Source organism: Cetorhinus maximus, chromosome 5, assembly GCF_964194155.1.
Source record: "Cetorhinus maximus chromosome 5, sCetMax3.hap1.1, whole genome shotgun sequence".
Taxonomy (NCBI): domain Eukaryota; kingdom Metazoa; phylum Chordata; class Chondrichthyes; order Lamniformes; family Cetorhinidae; genus Cetorhinus; species Cetorhinus maximus.
The window spans coordinates 167336924-167356253 of NC_135883.1; the positions used below are offsets into that span (position 1 = coordinate 167336924).

Consider the following 19330-nt stretch of genomic DNA (forward strand, 5'->3'; position numbering starts at 1 on the left):
CATTTACCATAAGACTCTGTGGTCCAGGAGGCATTCAGCTGAAAATTAAAGGACTGTTAAATTCCAGCAGAAAGGAAGAGAAATCAGCAAAACTTTGTATGTGCTCCACAAATCAAGAAAGTTCACTGTTCAGTAGAAAAGCTTTGTTGTGATCCGGGATCAGACCCCCATGTTCTATCCAGTTAGGGATCAGTAACTTTTTGTTTGAAGTAGACAAAGTTTGAGATTCAGGATATTTGCTAAGAGAATAAAGCCACAAGATTGCATGGGTTTTGAACAAACAGAAATGAACTTCACTATACAGGGTCAGAAAGATATAACAGTTTACAATATCCACCTTATATTCTAACATTCAGGGTTAATATGAGGTACATGCGAATTCACGAGAAAACTGTAGTCCAACCCCCAGGCTACACAATAAGTAGCAAGACAGGTCTCATCAATTTCTCAACAACCCACCCAGATGTCAGTAAAGACTGTGAATCAACCAATTTTGTTGGAACTTTGTCTCTCTCATGAGGGATTCCAGTCTTCATCTTTGAAGATCTTGTCTTTAAATTCTCTCCAAAAGTTGCTCCAACTTGATGAACTCAGTGATGGCTCACCTTGCAGAGTTTCAATCTTGTCTCCGTAGACTTGATTCCCTTGGATTCCCAGTCTGCACTCAAGCACCAACTCACAAGCAACAACTCCAACTTTTCAGCTAGCCAAGCAGAATGCGACTGTTCCAAAGGGTTATTTTTACAACAGCCTGTAACACAGAGTCACCAACCTTCTGCTGCCTTCTTTGATCACCAGGGCTTCTCCTGAGCCACCTTCAATTGCCAGGGCTTCTTCTCAGCCCTCACAACTTAAAGTCTGCCAACTGCAGCCCTTTTCTCCTTGAGACCTCTTTCTCTGCCCCTCTTTCTCCTTACTGGGACCTCTCCCTGTCCCCTCTCCCTGACCCCTGTCTGACGCTGCCTTTGGGACCTCTGCCTGTCCCCTCTCTGGGATTCTTTTTTGGGGTTATGGCACTCCACTTCTGGTCAAATGACCAGGATTTTAACGCCATTTTAATTTTGCATAGGGGCACTGGGCCTATCTTCAGCCCAAAGAAATACAAAAACGTTGAATTCCGCATGCAATGCCTGATTCCGGTCCACGCATGTGTGAAACGCCTGAGGCCTACGAGAAGTTGGAGTTCCCCATCTCTACTCTTGTTACCAAGGTAAGTATGGATCACATAACAGCTCGTACAGATCTACAACTCATCTTTAAAGGAGATGAACTAGAAAACCTTGAGGAAACCAGACACAAGATTTCCCTAGAACAGCAGGTAAAGGAACCAGATGAATGTGTGCAAGGCAAACAGCAAACAAGAGGTCCAAAACAAAAACAGAATTACCTGGAAAAACTCAGCAGGTCTGGCAGCATCGGCGGAGAAGAAAAGAGTTGACGTTTCGAGTCCTCATGACCCTTCAACAAAACTGTTCTGTTGAGTTCTGTTGAAGGGTCATGAGGACTCGAAACGTCAACTCTTTTCTTCTCCGCCGATGCTGCCAGACCTGCTGAGTTTTTCCAGGTAATTCTGTTTTTGTTTTGGATTTCCAGCATCCGCAGTAGTTTTTTGTTTTTAGCAAACAGGAGGTGATGCTTTGTCACATATTCCTGTTGGGAAGCTTGAACAGGAGGGCATAAGTCTTTTTGAGGAGGTAGAGTCAAATGACTCTCTGACTACAGCAACCACAGAGACTGAACGAAATATGGCAAGCACAGAAACCAGATGAAGAACATGCTAAAAATTAGAGAATACTGAAAAATGGATGGTCAGAATATGTTCTAAACGATCTCATTCTGAAGCATTACTTCAAGCAATGCAGACAGCTCAGTATTGTGGACAACTTATTAATCTACGATGGGAGGTTGGTCATACCAAGAGTCCTAAGATTCGAAATCCTTCAAGGAATACACCAGGGACACATGGGCATTAGAAAGTCTACATGCCAGGGTGTGAAATTCAGTTTTGGTGACCAAGAATCTCAAAATCACTGGAGGACATGATTGCCCGTGCAATTCATCATCAAGAACAAAAAGAACCATTGATGGTATCCTCATTTCTATCCAGACCTTGGGAATTCCACGGAATGGATCTTTTTGAGCTCAAGGGGAAGACATTCCTCATAGTTGTTGACCATCACCCCAGATGAATCGAGTTTAAACGTCTTTGCAGAATCACACAGTGCAGAAGAGGCCCTTCGGTCCACCGAGTCTGCACCGACATATGAGAAACACCTAACTTACCTACCTAATTCCATTTACCAGCACTTGGCCCATAGCCTTGAATGTTATGATGTGCCAAGTGCTCATCCAGGTACTTTTTAAAGGATTGAGGCAACCCGCCTCCACCATCCTCCCAGGTAGCGCTTTGCAGACCATCACCATCCTCTGGATAAAAAAGTTCTTCCTCACATCCCCCCTAAACCTCCTGCCCCTCACCTTGAACTTATGTCCCCTAGTGACTGACCCTTCAACTAAGGGGAACAGCTGCTCCCTGTCCATGCCCCTCATAATCACGTACATCTCGATCAGGTCGCACCTCAATCTTCTCTGCTCCAACGAAAACAACTCAAGTCTACCCAACCTCTCTTCATAACTTAAATGTTTCATCCCAGGCAACATCCTGGTGAATCTCCTTTGCACCCCCTCCAGTGCAATCACATCCTTCCTATAATGTGGCGACCAGAACTGCACACAGTACTCCAGCTGTGGCCTCACCAAGGTTCTATACAACTCCAACATGACCTCCCTACTTTTGTAATCTCTGACTTGATTGATAAAGGCAAGTGTCCAATATGCCTTTTTCATCACCCCACTAACATGCCCCTCCGCCTTCAGAGATCTATGGACACACATGCCAAGGTCCCTTTGTTCCTCAGAACTTCCTAGTGTCATGCCGTTCATTGAATACTTCCTTGTCAAATTACTCCTTCCAAAGTGTATCACCTCACACTTTTCAGGGTTAAATTCCATCTGCCACTTATCTGCCCATTTGACCATCCCGTCTATATCTTCCTGTAGCCCAAGACACTCAACCTCACTGTTAACCACCTGGCTAATCTTTGTGTCATCCGCAACCTTACTAATCCTACCCCCCACATAGTCATCTATGTCGTTTATATAAATGGCGAATAATAGGGGACCCAGCACAGATCCCTGTGGTATGCAACTGGACACTGGCTTCCAATCACTAAAGCATCCTTCTGTCATCACCCTCTGTCTCCAACAACTAAGCCAATTTTGAATCCACCTTATCAAATTACCCTGTATCCCATGTGCATTTGCCTTCTTTATAAGTCTGCCATGTGGGACCTTGTCAAAGGCTTTGCTGAAATCCATATAAGCTACATCAACTGCACTACCCTCATCGACACACCTGGTCACCTCCTCAAAAAATTCAACCAAATTTGTTAGGCATGATCTCCCTCTGACAAAGCCATGCTGACTATTCCTTGCCTCTCCAAGTGGAGATAGATTCTCTCCTACAGAATTTTCTCCAATAGTTTCCCTGCCACTGACGTGTGACTCACTGGTCTGTAGTTCCCTGGCTTATCTCTACAACCCTTCTTAAATAGCGTAACCACATTAGCTGTTCTCCAGTCCTCTGGCACCTTCCCTGTGGCCAGGGAGGAATTAAAAATTTGGGTCAGAGCCCCTGCGATCTCCTCCCTTGCCTCCCTCAGCAGTCTGTGACATAAATCATCCAGACCTGGAGATTTGTCCACTTTTAAGCCTGCCAACACCTCCAATACCTTGTCACTCCCTATATCAATTTGCTTAAGAACCTCGCAGTCTGTCTCCCCGAGTTCAATACCTTCATCCTCATTCTCTTGGGTGAAGAAAGATGTGAAGTATTTGTTCAACACTCTACTGACGTCCTCTGGCTCCACCCATAGATTGCCCCCTTGGTCCCTAATGAGCCCTACTCTTTCCCTGGTTATCCTCTTCCCATTGATATACTTATAGAATATCTTGGGATTTTCCCTACTTTTACCAGCCAGAGCTTTCTCATATCCCCTCTTTGCTCTCCTAATTGCTTTCTTAAGCTCCACCCTGCACTTTCTGTACTCCACTAAGGCCTCCGCTGATTTGCTTCCCTTGTACCTGCTAAAAGCCTCTTTTTTCCTTCTCATCTTATCCTGAATATCTGTGGTCATCCATGGTTCCCTGGGCTTGTTTCTCCTTCCTATCACCCTAGCGGGAACATGTTGAGCCTGTACCCTCCCAATTCCTTTTTGAACGCCCCCCACTGTTCCTTTGTAGGTTTCCCCACAAGTAGTTGTCCCCATTCTACCTTGGCCAAATCCTGCCTTATTTTACTAAATTCGGTCTCCCCCAATCCAAAACATTTTTTTGCAACTTGTCAATTTCTTTGTCAATAACAAGCTTAAATTGTACCATGTTGTGGTTGCTATCACTAAAATGCTCCCCCACCACCACCTCAGCCGTCTGTCCAGCTTCATTCCCCAGAATTAGGTCCAGCACTGCACCGTCCTTTGTTGGACCCTCTACATATTGACCTAAAAAGTTCTCCTGTACACATTTCAAGATATCCACTCCATCCAAGCCTTTAACACTATGTCTATTCCAATTAATGTTGGGAAAGTTGAAATCACCTAATATAATTACCCTATTGTTATTGCTTTTACACACCTCCACAAATTGTGCACATATTTGCTCCTCAATTTCCCGCTGACTATCTGGGGTCTATAATAAACACCCAACAACGTGGCTGCCCCTTTTTTATTCCTAAACTCTATCCACAAAGCTTCATTCGATGCCCCCTCCAAGATATCATCTCTCCTTACTGCAGTAACTGACTCCTTAACTGATAATGCAATGCCCCCTCCTCTTTTACCCCCTCCCCTGTCTTGCCTGAAGATTCTATATCCCGGAATGTTGAGCTGCCAATCCTGCCCCTCCCTCAACCACGTCTCAGTGATGGCTACTATATCACAATTCCACGTGTCAATCCTCACCCTTAACTCATCCGTTTTACCTGTAATACTTCTGGCATTAAAGTAGAAGCCATCCAGCCTTGCCTTACTCCCTTGAAACTTAATGCAGCTGTACTCCCTCTGACTTCATCGAACAACCACAGAAGCAATCGTCAATTCACTAAAATAAGTTTATGCCACACATGGCATTCCAGGTCTTGTAATTTCAGACAATGATCCACTATTTGTGAATGAAGGGTTCAAGAAATTTACAGAGACTTTGTATTTGTCTCTGCAACTCATTCACCTAGGTATTGACAAACAAATGCTGAAGCCAAGAGAGAGTATGAATGGTCGAAGCTTTGTTGGAAAGAATGATGATATCAACTTAGCCCTGTTGAGCTACCATTCCACACCACTTCAGAATGGGTTGACTCCATTAGAACCTCTGATGGGAAGAAGACTACAGACTCAACTTCCTGTTCTTCCACATACGCTCATGCCATGTCTAAAACCCTCTGACATCGAGAGAGTAAGGGAGAAGGAGGATGAGTATCATGCAAATATGAACAAAAATTACAATCACTGTCATAAGGTGCAGGAGTTACTAGATCTCCAACCAGGTGAATCAGTCCGGAATAGAGACCAGAATAGAGAAGGTTGAGTACTGGAAAAGACACAAAGTCCGAGATCTTATCTTGTCGAGACAAAGAACAGGATAATGAGAAGAAACAGAAACTCACTCATATCAACGAGAAGACCATCGATTGAATGGTCTAACTGTATGATCAACCTGAACAGAAAACCAATAGTCTCTGATGATCCATATGCTACTCTGCAGAGTTTGAGAGAGAACATGGAGAAACTGAACCCTATGCAACCTCTGAGAGATGAGAACAAGGTCGGGGAGATTGGTGAAACCTCCACGATGCTTATCTCTGTGAACCATAGATGAAAGCAGAGACTTTGGGGAGAGATGTAGGAGCATGTAAGTAGCATTTTTAGAGTCAGAGACTTGGAGGGGAGATGTAGTACAAAGAGTTAATGTTAAATATGTAAATATATAGTCTGCATCATCAGTGATGTAAGATCACATGATAACAGAGCACGGAAAGAGATAGTTCTATGTAGAGTCTTGTGCTGAGTCTATATTGTAAATAGTATCATGTTTAATAAAAGGTAGTTTGCTAACAGCATTGCCTCCAGCATTGTCTGTTTAGTCCAGACCCATGGCTAACACATCTAAGACCAACAACAACAACAACAACAGAAAACCCACAACTTTCTGACTTAGAAGTGAGTGTTACCAACTGAGTCACATCTAGTACACATTCAAGGCCTAGCTTTCACCAATCCGATTTGTCTTTCTCAGATACAAGTGATATCCTCACACTTCCTCCAATTGAATTTCTTCTGCCATTGTTCTGGTTCAAAAGCAACTCCAAGTAATCCGTAATTGTAAATTTTTCAGTGGACCTCACATTGCAGCCCTTGCTTAATGTTCTCAGCCTCTTTGTTACAGGATTTGAATCCCTGCAATATTTGCCTCTGGCCAAATTTTCCTTCCTTCCCCAGCATAAACAAGCAGTTGCACATGGAATTTGTACTTGTAACATGACAACGATTACAAAAATCAACTTATCCTGGAATCCAGGCCAGGGGAGTAATTTCTCATTTATATTGCAGATTCCTTAATATTTAAGTACAAATGATACAGTCAAAATGTTTAAATTTACCTAGTGGATGAGATAATACAAACTGATGTTTGCAGTTGCAGCATATACTTATGGAGATGAATTCTTACAAGTGGTTGATGAATATTGAATTAGGAGACAGATGTAGAGAAAGTGTAAAACAAAGACTGTAACAAAAGCTAAGTAACTAAGTACCTCTCCAGAAGAGAGTACGTTGTTGAGATACTCAAGAAAAGACTCTTCCCTGATTTCGTTATCAGTGAATATGAAAGTAATTCCCTTTCCCTCTGCCCCAGCCGTTCTGTACAATATCTTCAAGTCATCCATCAGATTGCTGACGTTGTACGCTCTGAAAGAAGCAATAAAATTACACATAATTACATCAACAGAAGCAACTTGCATTTATGCACATTTTGAACATAGAAAAACATTTCAAAGAAGGGCAGATTAGATGGCATGATAGAGGAAATTAAGGAGGGAATCCGAGAGCATACGGCCAAGTCTCACTTAAGGTGCAGCGATTGTTAAGGGGATGCATCACTCTAGCATTGTCCTGTAGGGCCTCCAGCATCTTTAAAGTCTGCTGCGAGTTCCATGATTCCACCATCAGAAAAGGACTGAATCTAATGGACCTGGAGAGAGACAGGAAATGTGGACTAGGCTTTAGGGCCACAGCCTGAAGAGGCTGTTCTGGAGAAAGTCCACAACCAAGGACAAATCCCTGTCACCTTCCAGGCAAATAGAGAGGCTACTGTGTGGTTACAAAAATGCATAAGCAACAGCTTCACAGAAAACAAATCCCTTTATGGCTGAGGCTTTCATTGTGGTCTGTGCCTCAACCAAAGACATGAAACTTTGCATGGGATAATTTAAACACTAAAATGAGGTTGCTTTTGACATTACAGTAGCATTATTATTTGTCCCAAGTTATCTTTCATGAAATTGGTTGTGTGAAGTTGAGCATGTTCTTCAGACCCATTCCTGCTACTTGCATGGAGCTACAAAACCAGCAGAGCCTCACAAAATTAGTTACTGCTTAGTCAAAAATTTTGATTACTCCATTGAATGGAATAGCAATCAAAATTTAGTGATCAAATGATTAAACACTGCATCTTAGAAATTCCTTGGAAATTTTCTGAGTCTTCTATTGAAACTCCAATGGAAAATTAACAAAAACACACAAGAAATGATCTCTGGCTGAAAACTGTGATTTATTCTGTTATTCTAATGTTTATACTTGCTTTCCTATTGGAATTAAGATGAGAGATCAGCACTGTTGCATGGACAGTGGAAATTGGGCTGGAGAGCACACATTCTTCAGGTGCTACATGAACACCTAAGGCCTCAAAATGGCAGATGTGACCGCTCAGACTACCAGGTCAGAACAGAAAATAGCACTCTTATAGATATTCACATCGGCAAAGCAACTGAAAAATCATGCTTACTCACTCAGCTTGCTAACCAGCATGAAGGCCACCTCACCAACACCAACATTACTTAAAGGAATCGTGCAGTACTCTCAGATTAGATGCTGGGTTGCTATTGCTGGCTACTGTCTGACTTTTGGATGTTTCTTGTTGTGCGCTAGCACTTTTTGGAGGCTGTGCTTTGTCTGTACAGAGAGGTGTTTAACTACTTTTCCACTTTTGTGAATGTATGGCTCCAAATATGGATGCTTTGCTTTTTGAAATCTTGCAAGATTGGGAGCATCAAGGAGGACAGAGCAGCACTGGCTGCTAAAATAAGCAAGAGGTGGGGGAGAAGGGCACTCAGCAGAGGTTATATTCATATATTCAGATAAGGTTTTCAGGGAGCACTTTTCATATTTCAATTTTACTGAGGAGCAGCATCTGTGTCTTTGCTTTAACAAAGAGGTTGTGCCTGAGATATATGACAGCTTTTACAGCCACAACTACAGCATCAAACCAGGACAAAGACAATACTGTCTGTGGCTGTCCAGATCACTGCTACTCTCTACTTTTTTACCAAGAGCCTCTTTCAGACTGCAACAGATGACATCAGCAACTTCTCACAACACAGTACAATGATGTATCAGGGAGGCTTATTACACCAGAAGAAACGCTAGCATCTCCTTCCTTAATGAGGGTTTGCCCACATGACAGGCTTTCTCATGATGCAAGCTACCCTTGACTCCACACACACTTTAGAGGATGACCTTGAGCAACCTTGTACCAAGAGGCCCGACTGCAGCCTGCGCTATCAGGGCTTTGGAAGCAGTCTGGGCTGGCTAACACAATCACACCAGCAAGGGCACTGGATGAGTGGCTGGAAGGAGAGTATGCATTCTGTCATCCTGATGGAGGTCAGCAGGTTCCTCTTCTATGAAGCTAAGGCCCCTTGCATGGGCAGTGCATTGACATTCCTAGTGTGCTCCTGGAGAATAGAAGGCTAGAGTGATGTGAAAGCTCAGACTGCCCCTTTCAACACTGAACTCTACAGTTTAACATGGCAACCATTTGAGCATTCATGGCAACAGTTTTTGATGCAATGGAACCTTTCATTTTTGTCATGAGATGCTCCAGTATGGTGGTGTCCATTGCACCAAGTTGGAGGTGAGCTCTGAAACTTTGTACACAAGTCTCTGGCAGACTGTCCAATGGTCCAGAATTTTCTGATGTTTGCTCATCTTTAAAGCCCTGGCACATCAAAGTCTGCATCTGACCTCTGTAGCAAAACTTGTATGTGACTTTGCTCATCAGCAAACTGTCACTATCCTATCCGGGCTCGAGCTCCTACGAATGTGCCTGGTCGGTCACTCGATACAAATCCTGTTTTTAAACTAACGTTAAAGGTCAGTATCTGAACTGGTGGTTGCAAGAGTGAAACTTAGTGATGATGTATTTTGTCTATAGCTTGTCAAGGAGAGTGTATGGGATGAGGGAAGTCAGAAGAGGTAAGGGTGAAGTATGTGAAACCCTGCTTGGTGAGTTCCCCAGTGTCACAGGCGGTCATGGCCACTAATCTTTTCTCAGTAATGGGAGAACAGGGTGTATTAAGCTGCTAGTTCTACATTGGTGGTGGACTAATACCTGGGCAGAGACTATGAAAGTGGGCAGGCATGAAAATTTGCACTGCTGGCTGGCATGCTGTCATCATCCCATCCCTATGCCATTTTCCCAGAGGTGGAAGGGCTCGCTGCCCACAAGTAAATGGCTTATAAAGAGCAATTAACAGAGCTAACTAGAATTTTTCAGTCAGCCTGCAGACTCCCCTGTGGTATCGGGAACTGGGCTAGCTGCAGGAGGCAGACTGGAGGTGGCACACAGTTCTCCAGGCAGGTTTTGAGGCCCTCTCCACCTGCCAGGCAACAGCTATGGCCACAGGCTCCCATATGGAGGGGATCCAGCTCCACAATGATAGTGTGGCACTGTGGTCATTTTTTTTAGTTTAAAAGTTGCTGAGAAAGGATATAGACATGTTGGTGGATTGGGCAGACAAGTTCAATGCCAAGAAGTGTGAGTGATCAATTTTGGCAGGAAGAATATGGTGAGACAGTATAAAATGAAGGGAGACTCTAGAGGAGGTGCAGGGACAGAGGAACCTTGGTGTATATGTACATAGGTCATTGAAGATGGCAATGCATGTTGAAAGAGCAGTTAATAAAGTATATAGTATCTTAGGCTTTATTAATAGAGACATTGAGTACAAGAGAAAGGAGGTCGGTGGGCAGGCGAAAAGGCCAAGCAGCTTTTGCATTTTTGGAAACCTCATCCATGGGTGGGATGAGGTTTCCAAAAGCAAATAATAATAAAAAAAAAGTTTAATTAATAACATGTCCCTGATCATGTGACAGAGTCACACGCGGGGACTTGTTTCATTACATTATAATTTTTTAAAATTAAATCTCTCTTCATCTCCCTGAGGTAGCTCAGTGACTCAGGGAGATTATGCAGTGCTCACTCGTGCGCATGCTCAATGTTTGCACTTGGCCTGCTCACCCTCCTCCCCCCACCTGCACAGGCTGCGCTCAGCGCTGCCGCTCACGTTTCACGCTCGGCAGTCCTTAACTGCCCCACCAGCATGACATCGCAGCTTCCCGACCACCACCACCCACCCCTGCCGAGCACTCCCGCCAAGGGCAAAAATTCTTCCCTAAGTAAAAGGGAAATGTTTTAATATAAAAGCAAAAAACTGCGGATGTTGGAAATCCAAAACAAAAACAAAAATACCTGGAAAAACTCAGCAGGTCTGGCAGCATCTGCGGAGAGGAACACAGTTAACATTTTGAGTCCGAATGACCCTTCAACAGAACTAAGTAAAAATAGAAGAGAGGTGAAGGGGGGGTGGGACAAGTAGAGCTGGATAGAGGGCCAGTGATAGGTGGAGATAACCAAAAGATGTCATAGACAAAAGGACAAAGAGGTGTTGAAGGTGGTGATATTATCTAAGAAATGTGCTAATTAAGGGTAGAAAGCAGGACAAACAGGGTACAGATAGCCCTAGTGGGGGTGGGGTGGGGTGGGGTGAAGGAATCAAAAAAGGCTAAAAGGTAGAGATAAAACAATGGATGGAAATACATTTAAAAATAATGGAAGTAGGTGGGAAAAGAAAAATCTAGTCTTGCGACTAAATGTGGCTCAGAACTATTTCCCACCATGTGATTTTCCATGAATATTGAGCCAGCCTAAAAAAGTTAAAATTTTCATTAACAACTATAAAATGACTGCAATTTTTTTTACATACCTTGTTAAAGTGATCTGAAAGATTTTATATCCAGCAATATAAGATGCCAGCTTTGTAAAGCTTTGTTTTCCAGAACCACCGACTCCAACCAGCAAAGCATTTCCACAATCTGTACGGATTATACGAGATATCTGCAAAATATATTTTTCTGCTGTCAGACTTATGATTTTTCTTTGTAAATGAAGAGACTAAAGAAGCAGCGTAAATAGTTAATGCTTATCAATCTCTTTTGGGCATAAAATCAGAACAGCACAAAGATATCAATCGCTTATTATAATTTAGTTACATTTAATCTAACGGGCCAAATAAAGCCTGCAGGTAATCATGATCAAGAAGGTAAATGATTTCAGGAAGGTTAATTTTACTAAAATGTCTGATGATTCAGTATAAGTGGACTGACTGGAGAACCTTATTATATAGGCAGGCAAATGCTGAGGGCAAATGGATTGTCTTCAAAACCATTCTGAAACAAAATAAAGCCATGTATGCCCCAATGGTTAAAAAGGGCACATAACAAAACTGAAATATATGCATGCAATTTAGATTGAAGCAAAAAGCCTGGAAGTAGCAGTAAATTATGCTCTTGTTACGGATAGGAAAGAGTTTAATTTAAACAGCCCTGATTTCTCCTCTCACCACCCATCCGTAAACAGAAAGATGTTTTGATTTACCAACCCCTCGGTTTTGGTGTGATCCAATTTTTACTAATAACCCCACAGCAAACTCCAGATAGGGTAAATTCAGAGAGTTTATTCGCACACACGCAAAACGCGGGCGGGGGGGTGGTGGGGGTGTGTGGTTAGGGGGTGTTGCTACGTAGCCCTGTGTGCATTCGTACAATCAAGGAGGGAAAGAGAAAGACAATTTTACAGGGCAAAGAGACCACAGTGTAAAGGAATTATTGTTTCACGTGAGACTAGAGTCCAGAATAAAAAGTCAAATGGTAAATTCTTTCACAGAAGTCGGCGGGCCGAACTGATGCTGGACAATTTACTTATCCAGCAGAGTTGACTTCCATGATGAGATAGACACACAGAAAAATTGTCTTGTCGGTGATGGTAAAGGAGTTCAGAAGTCCCAGTGTAAATGGGGACAGGCATTCAAATCTGGACAGAGCCTTTTTCTGAGCTGCTGCTTGCTAGGTGGAAGATGGCAGACTGAGCTTTGCACTTCCATAAGACAATATCACAGATTTCTCCAGCTCGGGGGGGTCATGTCACATGACTCCCAACTCTCCACTTTGGCTTTGACAAAGGGTGTATATTCTTTTGTCTGGATTCCTGAGATTATTAATGTGCCAACCATTAACAATTAGAAAGGAAGGTTTCAGGGCTCTTTGTCTTAGCAAATGAGGAGGATCCAATGGCCAGGCCTGGCCTATGAAAATTAGATAGCCTGTGTATAATTCCCTTTAAATTTGCCACAGCCAGACATTCAGTCATTTTAAAAATTCAGGACGTATATACAAACATATGAAATAGGAGCAGAAATAGGCCATTTTGCCCCTCGAGTCTGCTCCTCTATTCAATAAGATCATGGCTGATTTGTGTGTGTTTTGAATTCCACATTCCCACTATCCCTGTTCCCTTTGGTTCCTTGAAAAAGAAGAATCTATCTACCTCTGACTTAAAAATATTCAATGACTCTGTCTCCACCACCTTTGGAGGCAGAGAATTCCAAAGTCACACAACATTTTGAGAGAAAAAAATTCTCCTCATCTCTGTCCTAAAAGTGCAACCCCTAATTTTAAAACAGTGCCCCCTAGTCCAGGACTCAACCACAAGAGGAAACATAATTTCTGCATCCACTTGTCAATACCATGTAGAATCTTTTATACTTCAACCAAGTCACCCCTTCTAAACTCCAGTGGTAACAAGCCCAGTCAGTCTAACCTTCCCTCATAAGGCAATGCGCTCATTTCAAGTATCAATCTAGTAAACCTCCTCTGAACTGTCCCCAATGCATTTACATCCTTCCTTAAATAAGGAGACCAAAACTGCACACAATATTTGAGATGTGGTCTCAACGATGCCCTGTATAACTGAAGCATGACGTCTTTACTTTTATGTTCAATTCCTTTTGTTATAAAGGATAGCATTCTATTAGCCTTTTTAATTACTTGCTGTACCTGCATATTAACTTCTTGTAACTCATGCACTAGAACACCTAGATCCCTCTGCAGCTTGGAATTCTGCAGCAATTCTCCATTTAAGTAATACTCTTTTTTATTTTTCCTGCCAAAGTGAATAACTTCATATTTTTCTACATTATACTCCATCCGCCATATTTTTGCCCACTCACTCAACCTATCTATATCCAGCTGCAACCTCCTTACATCCTCTTCACATACTTTCCTACCTATCTTTGTGTCATCTGCAAATTTATCTACCATGTCTTTGCTCCCCTCATTTAGGACCTTGATATAAATTATAAAAAGTTGAGGCCCCAGCACAGACCCCTGCGGGACTCCACTTGTCACACCCTGCCAATCAGAAGAAGACCCATTTATGCATACACTCTGTTTTCTGCTAGCCAGCCAATCTTTTCCCCATGCTAAAACTTTTTCACATAACAAGTGGCTCAGGTCTGGAATGTACTGCCTGGAAGTGTGGTGGAGCAGGTTCAAACAAAGCATTCAAGAAGGCATTAGATGATTATTTGAATAGAAACAATATTCAGGAGTATGGAGAAAAGGCAGGGCAATGGCACTAGGTGCTCATTGGATACTCATTTGGAGAGTCAGTGCAGACACAGGGCCGAATGGCCTCTTTCTGTGTCGTTAAAATTCTGTGATTCTGTAATATGTTACCCCCTATCAAACGCCTTCTGGAAATCCAAGTACAGAATATCTACAGGCTCCCCTTTATACACAGCACATGTTACTCCTTCAAAGAACTCCAATTCATTGGTTAAACATGATTTCCCTTTCACAAAACTATGCTGACTCTTCCCGATTAGCTTGAGTTTCTCTAAGTGCCCAGCGAGAACCTCCTTAATGATCGATTCTAACACCTTCCCCACAACAGACTTCAAGCTAACTGGCCTATAGTTTCCTGTTTTCGGCCTCCCTCCCTTCTTGAATATAGGGTTTATATTTGCTACTTTCCAATCTGATGGAAGCTTTCCAGAATGTAGCGAATTTTGAAAAACTAACATCAACGCATCTGCCTCATTAGCCATCTCTTTTAAGGCCCGAGGATGAAATTCATCAGGACCTGAAGACTTGTCAGCCTGCAGCTCCATCAGTTTGCTCTGTACCGCTACCCTAGTGATTGTAATTTCACCAAATTCCTCTCTCCGCTGCACCCCCTGGTTTACAGCTATGACTGGAATGTTTTTTATATCCTCTGTAGTGAAGACAGAAGCAAAATATTTGTTCATATCATCCTCCCTTTCCTTATTATCTATGATTGACTCTCCATTCTCATTCTCTGCAGGACCAACACTCACTTTACTTACTCTTGGTCTTTTTAAATACCTCTATAATCTCTTGCTACTTGTTTTTACATTTCGAGCTAGCTTCGTCTCATACTATAATTTTGTTCTCCTGATTAACCTTTTATTATTCTCTGCCGTTCTTTATATTCTGAACAATCATCTGACCTGCCACTGATCTTTGCACAGTTGTATGCTTTTTCCTTAAGTTTGATGCGTTCCTTAACTTCTTTAGTTAACCACGTGGGTCCGCCCCTTAAGATTTCTCTTTATAGCAGGAATACACTTATTCTGAGTCTTCTGCAAAACCCCCTTAAATTTCTGCCACTGTTTCTCTATTGATTTATCTCCTAGCCTTGTACCTCAGTTAATTTCAGCTAGCTCAGCTTTCATGCTCACATAGTTGCCTCTATCTAAGTTTAAAATACTAGTCTCAGATCCACTCTTCTTCCTTTCAAAAAATGGCACCTTCCCATGCAACCGCAGAAGGTGCAACCCTTTAATTCCCCCCTCCTCACCGTCCAAGGGCTCAAACACTCCTTTCAAGTGAAGCAGCACTTCACTTGCACTTCCCTCAATTTAATTACTGCATTCGCTGCTCCCAATGCGGTCTCCTCTACATTGGAGAGACCAAATGCAGACTGGGTGACTGCTTTACGGAACACCTTCAGTCTGTCTGCAAGCATGACCCAGACCTCCCTGTCGCTTGCCATTTCAACACACCACCCTGCTCTCAGGCCTACATGTCCGTCCTTGGCCTGCTGCAATGTTCCAGTGAAGCTCAACGCAAACTGAAGGAACAGCACCTCATCTTCTGACTAGGCACTTTACAGCCTGCCGGACTTAATACTGAGTTCAACAACTTCAGATCATGAACTCTCTCCTCCATCCCCACCCCCTTTCCGATCCCCCTTTTTCTAATTATTTATATTTTTAAAATATATTTTTCTTTTCCCACCTATTTCCATTTTTAAAAATATATTCCCATTCCCATTGTTTCATCTCCATCTTTTAGCCTATTTCGATTCCTTCCCCCCTCCCCACCCCCACTAGGGCTATCTGTCACTTGCACATCCTGCTTTCTACCCTTAATGTCACCATTAGCTCATTTCTCAGCTAATATCACCACCGTCAACACCCCTTTGTCCTTTTGTCTATGTCGTCTTTGGCAATCTCTTCTTTGCCTCCACCTATCACTGGCCCTCTATCCAGCTCTACCTGTCCCCCCCTCCCCCTTAACCAGCTTATATTTCACCTCATTTCTATTTTTCCTCAGTTCTGATACAGACTCGAAACGTTAACTGTATTCTTCTCCGCAGATGCTGTCAGACCTGCTGAGTTTTTCCAGCTATTTTTATTTTTGTTTCAGATTTCCAGCATCCGCAGTATTTTGTTTTTATCTTCTCTCTTCCAAACTGGATGTAAAATTCAATCATATTGTGATCAATGCTACCTTGGGGTGCCTTCACTCTGAGGTCATTAATTAATCCTGCCATGTTACACAATACCAAGCTAAATATAACCTGCACTCTAATTGGTTCCAGGATGTGCTCTTCTGAAAAAATATCTTGAAAGTATTCTATCAACTCTTCATCCAGGCTCTACTGCCAGTCTGGCTTTTCCAGTTTATGTGTAGATAAAAATCACCCATGATTATTGCTGTCCCTTTATCACATACAGCCAATGTTTCTCCTTGTACACTTTTTGCTTCATTGTGGTTACTGTTAGGGGGCCTGTGGACCACACCCACTAATGACTTCTTTTCCCTACGATTCCTCATGTCCACCCAAACTGATTCTACATCTGGGAGCAAAGACAGCCAGACCTGCGAGGGACAATTCTACTCAGACAATGGATAAATAGACAGCGAGGCTTGGGACCTTCACTCACATCCCGGGAGTGGAAACAGCCAGGCCTGGGAGGGACTCCTCTACTCAGGAAGTGGATAAATAGAGGGTGAGGCTCAGGGCCTTCACTCACTTTCTAGGAGTGGAGACAGCCGGGCCAGCGAGGAACACCTCTACTCAGGCAGTGGATAAATTGAGGGCGAGGCTCGAGGCCTTCACTCACCTTCTGGGAGAGGAGACAGCTGGACCTGGGAGGGACTCCTTTACTCAGGCAGCGGATAAATAGAGGGTGAGGCTCAGGGACCTTCAGTCACCTTCCGGGAGCAGAGACAGCCGGGCCTGGGAGGGACACCTCTACTCAGGCAGCAGGTAAATAGAGGGTGAGGCTCAGGGCCTTCACTCACCTCCTGGGAGCGGAGACAGCTGGGCCTGGGAGGGACACCTCTACTCTGGCAGAGGATAGAGGACGAGGCTCGGGGCCTTTACTCACCTCCCGTGAGTGGAGACTGCCGGGACCGGGAAGGACACCTCTACTCAGGCAGCGGATAAATAGAGGGCGAGGCTCGGGGCCTTCGCTCACCTCCTGGGAGTGGAGACAGCCGGGCCTGGGAGGGACACCTCTACTCAGGCAGCGGATAAATAGAGGGCGAGGCTCGGGGCCTTCACTCACCTTGCGGGAGTGGAGACAGCCGGGTCTGGGAGGGACACCTCTACTCAGGCAGCGGATAAATAGAGGGCGAGGCTCGGGGCCTTCACTCACCTTGCGGGAGTGGAGACAGCCGGGTCTGGGAGGGACACCTCTACTCAGGCAGCGGATAAATAGAGGGCGAGGCTCGGGGCCTTCATTCATCTCCTGGGAGTGGAGACAGCCGGGCCTGGGAGGGACACCTCTACTCAGGCAGCGGATAAATAGAGGGCGAGGCTCGGGGCCTTCATTCATCTCCTGGGAGTGGAGACAGCCGGGCCTGGGAGGGACACCTCTACTCAGGCAGCGGATAAATAGAGGGCGAGGCTCGGGGCCTTCATTCATCTCCTGGAAGCGGAGACAGCCGGGCCTGGGAGGGACACCTCTACTCAGGCAGCGGATAAATAGAGGGCGAGGCTCCGGGCCTTCATTCACCTCCTGGGAGTGGAGACAGCCGGGACTGGGAGAGATGCCTCTACTCAGGCAGTGGATAAATAGAGGGCGAGGCTCAGGGCCTTCACTCACCTTCCGGGAGTGGAGACAGCCGGGCCTGGGAGGGGCACCTCTACTCAGGCAGCGGACTAAGTTTGAAAAATAAAATCCAGGAATGACATCACATGAAAACTGTAAGTTCATTGGTTGGTGAGAAGCTGCCGTCAGGGAGTGTTTAAATAGCTTAAAACTAGAAAAACGTATTATTTATAAAGAAGTAGCGACTTGGATTTCAGTAAGGAATAGAGAAGTAAGGTTAAATCAAGTCAAAGTGAAATTAAGTAATAAAATAAACCAAAGTAAGATAAAGTTAGCGTAAGTGTACTAAAGTTAAGTTACTGGTAAGTTATTCTACTTACTCTAAGGGCAGAATTTTCCATTTGACGTGCGGGGAGCGGGCCCCACACGTCTGCGCTTAAAATGACACATGGTGATGTCGGGCGAGCATCCTGGCACCACTGTGCGCCATCGCGATATTTCGCTGGGTGGGCACGCGATGAAGTCCGACGCGCACCCACCATTAATAAACGGGCTATTTAAGGCCCTTTAGTGTTCAATCGACACCAATTTTTCGGCGCCTGTCTGATCTTCGGGTCGGCGCACAGGTGCAACGGGCAGACAGGTAGGAGACATTTGTATTAACCTCATCCATGGGTGGGATAAGAGGGCTCAGTGAATCTCAGGGTCGTGAATCTGCTCTGTGAAGTATTTACTGTTGAAAGTTTTTCAAACCTGCATGTGTGATCTGCAGTGCTTCAGAATGCATCCCAGCTGCTTTTTCTGGACTTCAGGTCAGCACTCTGCAGTGAGGAATCTTTTCTGGGCCTGCATGTTTCAGGAAGCCTTCCCTTAGCCTGGGAATGGGAGCTGAACTGTCCACTGGAGGCAGCTCCTCTGAAGAGGAAAGGAGGGTTAGAAGGGAGTGCACATTCAGCCTCCAGGGAAGCCACCTTTGGGGGGACAGGTGCAGGAATAAAGGGCACAGGGCCAAGAGGTAGACCAAGGCAGAAGGGTCCGCAGAAGACGTCACTATCCTGCTGCCAGGGTATACAGGCGGCGAAGCAGCTACCTCAATATGACTGAGGTGCAGTGCCGAAGGAGGCTCCGTCTCTCAAGGGAGACAGTCAACTATACCTGTCAGATGATTGGGCCTGAGACATTCCCTAACTGTGTGGGTGGACACCCCATGCCAGCGGCTCTGAAGATCACAGCTGCCCTCAACTTCTATGCCTCTGGCTCCTTCCAGGGCTCGGTGGGTGATCTTTGCGGTGTCTCCCAATCAGCTGTGCTCACTCATGTCAAGCAGGTTACAGATGCTCTGTTCAGAAATAAGAACAGAAGGAAAAACTGAAGGACCATTCGATTAAACTTCCCAATGACCTTCCCTCCATCATAAGGTCAGAAGTAGGGATGATTACTGATGGTTGCACAGTATTTAGTATCAGTGTTTAAATATCATGTGCTGATATTTAAAATACTCCCAATTGTCAAGCTAAC

The 19330-nt window shown here is 44.3% G+C and overlaps 1 protein-coding gene across 1 annotated transcript in view; it reads right to left on the minus strand.

Annotated features, from left to right (window-relative positions):
• The window catches only part of LOC144681151 (dynein axonemal heavy chain 8-like), a 1659468-nt gene that overhangs the window by 98904 nt on the left and 1541234 nt on the right, over positions 1-19330 (minus strand). Inside the window, exons 61-62 of the mRNA XM_078542878.1 lie at positions 11375-11505; positions 6866-7019 (exon numbers count right to left, since the gene is read on the minus strand). Of these exons, the coding sequence (XP_078399004.1) occupies positions 6866-7019; positions 11375-11505 (285 nt within the window). The remainder of the gene's footprint in view (positions 1-6865; positions 7020-11374; positions 11506-19330) is intronic.